At 49.3% G+C, this 6,111-nt stretch overlaps 1 protein-coding gene and 1 long non-coding RNA gene across 6 annotated transcripts in view; one reads left to right on the top strand and one right to left on the bottom strand.

The window, feature by feature from the left end:
• LRRC75A (leucine rich repeat containing 75A) overlaps window positions 1-4,370 on the top strand; it is a 58,267-nt gene extending 53,897 nt beyond the window's left edge. Inside the window, exon 4 of the mRNA XM_008640423.2 lies at window positions 3,356-4,370. Within this exon, the coding sequence (XP_008638645.1) occupies window positions 3,356-3,941 (586 nt within the window). The 3' untranslated portion in view covers window positions 3,942-4,370. The remainder of the gene's footprint in view (window positions 1-3,355) is intronic.
• The window catches only part of LOC108448830, a 28,905-nt gene that overhangs the window by 12,768 nt on the left and 10,026 nt on the right, over window positions 1-6,111 (bottom strand). For 4 of the 5 annotated variants that reach the window (XR_001864859.1, XR_001864856.1, XR_001864858.1 and 1 more), the window contains exon 6: window positions 461-618. This is a non-coding gene — a long non-coding RNA (uncharacterized LOC108448830). Of the gene's footprint in view, window positions 1-126; window positions 619-6,111 lie in introns of those variants that run through there. The other variant, XR_001864860.1, reaches the window with a different exon arrangement.

Genomic DNA, 6,111 nt, shown 5'->3' with positions numbered 1-6,111 from the left:
TGGGGGGGGGGGATGGGGATGGAGGAGTGGGATGGGGATGGAGCAGTGGGATGGGGATGGGATGGAGCAGTGGGATGAGGATGGAGCAGTGGGATGGGGATGGAGCAGTGGGATGGGGATGGAGCAGTGGGATGGGGATGGGATGGAGCAGTGGGATGAGGATGGAGCAGTGGGATGGGGATGGGTGGCATTTCTTTGGGATCATCCAAGCAGCACAGATGGAAAACCCTCTCAGGTCAGTGTGTCCAGCCATGAACCCAGCATGGGGGTGACAGGGTGGCTTCAGGCAGCAAGGGCTGGGTGACACTGTGTGTTGGGGTGACACTGCTCTTGGGTGACATTGTTGGGTGACTCTGCTCTGTGGGGTGACACTCCATTTGGGTGAACTGCAGAATTCTGATTGCTCCTCACATTCAGTTACTCCCCAGCCAATTTAAAATTATTTAAAAAAAAATCTTACCATGACTTCGGATGTTCTCAACCACAGCAGTGCCCTGTCCACTTGGGACCTCCCACAAAGCCCTTGATCTCAGGGATATCCCATGGCTGGAGGTTAATTTGAGCTCCTTTTATCCCCTGGGAATTCAGTCTTTCAGCATCAGGAGGTGTCCTCAGATCCTGCATTAAGAGGGATGAAAAAAGAGCATTTCATTCTCATCTCCTCTGTTTTATTCATCCTCATAATATGGATATATTTCATATATGTATAAAATAATACAGGATATTCAATATACAGTATATTCTTATCTATCTCAGTCACAGTCCCTCTTTAAGCTAAATAATTGTAATTTTTTCTCTTGATTCCTCCTCTGAGGGTGGGGATTCTCAACCCTTTACTCACCACTATTACTGAATTCACATTTGTTTGTATTCCTTCCTTTCCTAAATCTCTATTCCAGTGTTTGACTGCCATCATTTGGAGCAGGGATTTTGAAAAAGCTCTTTAACACTTACCCTTGCTACCACCATTATTTCAGAACAAATCTTTTATCTCAGGATTTTACCTTTTTTTTGGGTTTTTTGGGTGACTCATTATGTCCAACAATGTTTCGTTGACATTTTCGTAAATAGTTTTCTCACCAGGTGTCTTCATAAATTTCTGGCTGTAATTCCTCACTCTCTGGGGCTGCCTCTTCATTGTCCCTGAGCTATTCCCTGCAAGAAATTGGGCTGAACATCCCAATTTCCCTTCAGTACACGACACATCAGTGCCTCCTGTCACGATTTGTGCAGTGCTTGAGAGCAGTGCCATGAACTGAAACCAGGAGGAAACCCCTTTCTTTTCATTCCCTTTGATCTAAACATCAATATTCCTGTTTATGACATTTTCTGATCTGATTCCACAGGAGAGAGCTTTTAGCTCAGCGTGAGCGTGGATAAATCAGCATCCTGCCAATGTGTGAGCAGGAGCTTAGTGAAGGGCTCTATTCCCAATCCTGGTGTTACATTGGGCAAAATCCCAGCTGGGGGGGAAAAAAATCAGTGTTTTCCCCTATGGAACAGCCTTGTAAAATGTGAGGATGAAACCCAGTGGGTGTAACTGATCCCCCACTAAAGCCCAGAGGGATTTGTGTAATGGTTAAAATTTTCCTCCTGAGATTTGGGGCCGTTCTGTTGCCAACTTTTATGGCAGGGCTCAGAGTTTTTCCAGCTGTTTGTTAACATAAATCCCCCCCTTATTTCCACGAGCTGGCTCAGAATAGCCACAGGAATATTTGGATGAAATCCTCTTTGGGGTTTGTTTGCTTGGTTCCCCAGGGACAGGAGAGCAAAGCCTCCCCCAGAACAAGCCCAGGGCCACTCTGACCCGGGGATTCAGGAGATTTTTTGGCTCATCAGCAGGGTGAAAAGGCACTTTGTACAAGAGAATCAATCTGTTCCAGTGGGTACCAGCTAAATCCCTCTCAGGGGGGAAAGGATAGAACCCCAGTGAGAAATTCCCTTTTCCTGGCTGGCAGAAATCCTGTGCACGCTCCAAGGGAATAAAACTAATGTGGAGCAATACTGAAAGCAGCTCAAAATTAGAAAAACCCAGCTGTCCTGAAGTTGTCCCCATTCCCCCTTTATCTCCTTAACTTTGCTTATTTAAAGCCACAGCAGAAATCCCACAAGAAGTTACAGGAATAAATGGATAAAGTCAGGATCAACCCCTGGCTCCTTTTTAGCCGTGCTGTTAAATGGTTGTCACTCATTCACAGGGGTACTCTGGGCTTTATTTGACACTGAGATGCTGCTTTGGTGCTCAAAGGCTGCAAGACAGGAGTAATTTGGGGTTTTTTAGGTGGGTAAAGCTTGTTACTGAGGCATCACCTTGGTCCCAGACAGGGCTGCTTCCAAAAAATGCTGTGGCTGTACAAACACAAGAGAAGCGGCTGCCAACACCAAATGACAGCTCTGGATTTGGGGTAGCTCTGGATTTAACTGGCACACAACTCACAGGCATGGATTTTTGGAGGAAAGCTCCCATTTCCCCCCTTCTTTGGAATCTCTGGGCAGTCATTCCTCATGGGCAGCTTGGAATAAACACTCCCAGAGGAGACAGAGCAGCAGCTTGGCCCTGAGTCCTCCAGAGCATCACATTCCTTGGGCAACTTAGGAGACACCTGAGGCCACCAAGCTGACACAGCAATCCCAGGGCTCCTTCCACCTCCTCAGGTATCCAGGATAATTCATTAACAAAACACCCTCAGCACCCAGTCTGCTGTCAGAGCCTTGCTGAAGATAAATTGAGCTGTGAAACTCCAGCCTAGCTCGTGCTAATAAACCTCTGTAGGGCCATTGTGGGAATTAATGTATTTATCTGAGGGTTTCTTGTAGGGCTCATCTCCTCTGTGGTGAGACTGAAGAGACAATAGGTCTAACGCACTGACAGTGAGATCAAACCACCCTGGAGGTGTCTGTCCTTCATTTGCTACGCTTGGGGTCTCAGTTTCCCTCCTGTGCAGCTGAGAGGACAAAAAATGTGTCCTTCCCCTCAAAGAGCTTCCTAATGAGCAGTGTGAGCAATGTCCCACCAGCAATCCTTGTCTATCTAATCAGGGGCTTCCTCACCCTTCTTTTGCACCTTTAAAAGCAGCAGGATAGGCTCTGAAGAGCCAGGATAACCTCTTTATTCCAGGGGTTGCAAAAATGAACTCTGCACTCCTGAATGACGGCGTTTGAACGTGGGCTCTTGGTGAAACAGCCTTGAAATGTCCCTGTGACCCCCAGCAGCACAGACACCCTCTAGAGAAGAGCTGCTCAGTCCCAGTTGGAATCCTCCATGAAATCTCTCCATAATTCCTGTTCTTCCCCTCTCAGGAGCGCTGCCCCCAAACAGAGACATTAACCCCCCTGTCCTTGCCTCCTCCCACAGCCTGAAGGCCGTGCTGATGGGGAAGCCCCAGGACAACACCGTGGACTTGTCGGGGATCCCTCTGACCCTGAAGGACCTGGAGAGGGTCACGTCCTACCTGGAGCACAGCTCGGAGCACATCGACACGGTGGAGCTGTGCTTCACCGAGCTGACGGACGAGATGCTGCTGCAGCTGCTGCCCGCGCTCTGCGGCCTCCCCCGCCTCACCACCCTGGCCCTCAACGGCAACCGCCTCACCAAGGCCATCCTGAGGGACCTCACTGAGACCCTCAAGGACCCCAAGAAGTTCCCCAGCATCACCTGGATCGACCTGGGCAACAACGTGGACATTTTCTCCCTGCCCCAGCCCTTCCTGGTCAGCCTGAAGAGGCGCTGCCCCAAGCAGGGCAATTTGCCGACCATCCTGGAGTTTGGGGAGGGCCAGGTCAGCGATTTGGAGGGGCAGGAAGGCCTGGGGGACAGCCAGGAGGAGCTGAGGGCTGGGCCAGGCCAGGCTGGCAGCACGGACTCGGAGCAGACGGACAGAACAGACGAGGCTGGGGAGCTCCTTGGCTCAGCCCAAGGTGCTGCCACACCACAGACATGATGTCCAGCCCTTGGGTGGGCACCTTGAGCAAGGATGACTTAAAACCTCAGTGTTGGGGGGGGTCTGTTCCCACTCCTGGATGCTCCAGGAGTCCCAACTGCTGCCTTCCCCCTGTGCCATGAATGTCAGTGATTTTCTTCTCGAAGAACACGTAAAAGTGATCTCGTGGAGTATTTGTATTTTCTAAAAGCTGGCCAGGTGTTTTGAAGCATTAGTGGTGTGCTGTGCTTTTGGCTCTCTCCGAAATGGGTCCCCAAGGGGCTGCAAAACCTTAGAAGGGCAGGAAAAGGGAGCGGGGAGGTGCCCAGGCTGTGCAGGGCAGGGCTCCCTTCCCTCAGTGCTGGATCTCAGCTGCTCTCCACGTGTGATGGACAGACAGCAAACCCCAAAGGGACCTGCCTGGGATAAACCTTCAATCCTTCCCACTCCTGATGAGAGGCGTGGCTGCTAAGACAGAACAAAAACCTGCTCACACACTAACCAGGCGTGTTCCTGTCAATATTGTGAGCCCAGTGTGGAGGGAGAGCTTTGCTTTCTTGGGGCAGGGCTAAATCCCAGCCTGCAGCGTGCCTGGACACCACCCTCACCCTCCAGCCTTACCAAAAGCAGGCTGGCACCTGTGCCTGCCCAGGATTTATTCAGTAAAACCCAGTTTCCCACCAGCTGTAAAAACTCCTGAGGTTTTAATGGGAGCATCTGATCCATTCTGGGAGGGACACACAAATGCTGGAGTCAGGGCTCAGGAGCATTGCTGACAAAAAGAAACAATGATACTGAAGGGTTATAAAAGGAAAAACAACCCTGGGGTTCATCCCTCTCTCACTGCCACCACGGGCTGGACTCAGCTAGCTGGGATTTAAAGCCTCAGAAAGCCTTTGGGTCACTTGGCTGTGGCTGTTGCCCCCTGGACCAGAAGTGCTTTGTTTCCATTCTTTTTCTAAGGCAGGGGTTTGGTTTTATTGTCTTTTCGATGGGAAATGGATCCCCCCAGAGCAGCAGCACTGGAATGTGCACTTAGGCTTTTTGGAACCAGAATTTCATTGGATCCCAAACCTGGGGGAGGGCAGGAAAGTGGGAAAAACTTCCTTTCCTTTGTGTTCCAAGGACCAGACCAGACTCATTTTGCAGGGAGTTCCAAGCCCTTCCCCTGACCAGCTCCCACCAGTGACTCCAGCTTGGCTTTTTTTGGGTGCAAACAGACTTTTGGCTCTGTCCATTTTTCCAGAGGGGCTTTCAGGCTGCCAGTGGTTGTTTGTCCTCCATCTGCAAGAAGGTAACTTAGAAAAAACTCTGCTACTTTTAATCCATTTGGCAACACTCAGTATGATTTGCATGTATCCAAGCCTTTTTTCCTTATTGTTTTTTTTTTTTTTTAAATTCTAACTCTTTCCAGCAGGCATGAAAAAAAAAAAAAAACTTTCCAGTGAATATGGAATATTTCTGTTTGAAATAAAGGAGCTATCCATAAACAAAATAAATGATAATGTTTAATAAAGGTCCAGCTTTGATTTTTTTCTCTGTCCTGGTTGAATGCCCAGGAAAAAACAGAGGACAAAGCAGTGCTAAAAGCTGCTGGGCTGGGTTCTTCAGGGGGCTGGAGAAATAAAGAGCTCAGTTTATGGGCTGGATTCTTCAGGGTGGACACAAGGTAGACACAGAAGCACCATAAAAGAATCTGTTAAATTTTAAATATTGCCAGTGTGTAAAATAATGTGGGAGAAAGGAATGCTGAGAGTGGGGTAGTGCTCCACGGGGTGTTTCTCTCCAGCATCAGTGCACTGAAGGGAAAAAGGCTGTTTATCTGCAACAAAGGCTCTGTCCCAGCAACAAACCACGGCAGGGGACAGCACATGGGAGCCAAGGAGCTGGGGGGAACATGGGGGGATTTAATCAAGAACAGGATTTATCTTTGCAGAAAAAAAGAAACTGCAGCAATTTATTTCTTCTACCCAGGTACCTCAGCACTGGGCTCCCCTCCTCCTCAAGCACAGCTCAAGCCCCTCTGTCTGTTTCAATTATTTAAATCACAAGCTCCTTGCTGCAAGCTTTTTATTCCCTGCTAAGTGTTTGCACAGGACCCAGGGCCTGAGGAGCTGCCTGGACCCCCCCAGTTCACAAATTCACAAACCAGAGGCGCTTTGCATTTAGAGTGAGCTCTGCATCCTCCATC

Source organism: Corvus brachyrhynchos, unplaced genomic scaffold (genome assembly GCF_000691975.1).
Source record: "Corvus brachyrhynchos isolate BGI_N302 unplaced genomic scaffold, ASM69197v1 scaffold99, whole genome shotgun sequence".
Lineage (NCBI taxonomy): Eukaryota > Metazoa > Chordata > Aves > Passeriformes > Corvidae > Corvus > Corvus brachyrhynchos.
This window is presented reverse-complemented; position numbering and strand designations above follow the sequence as displayed.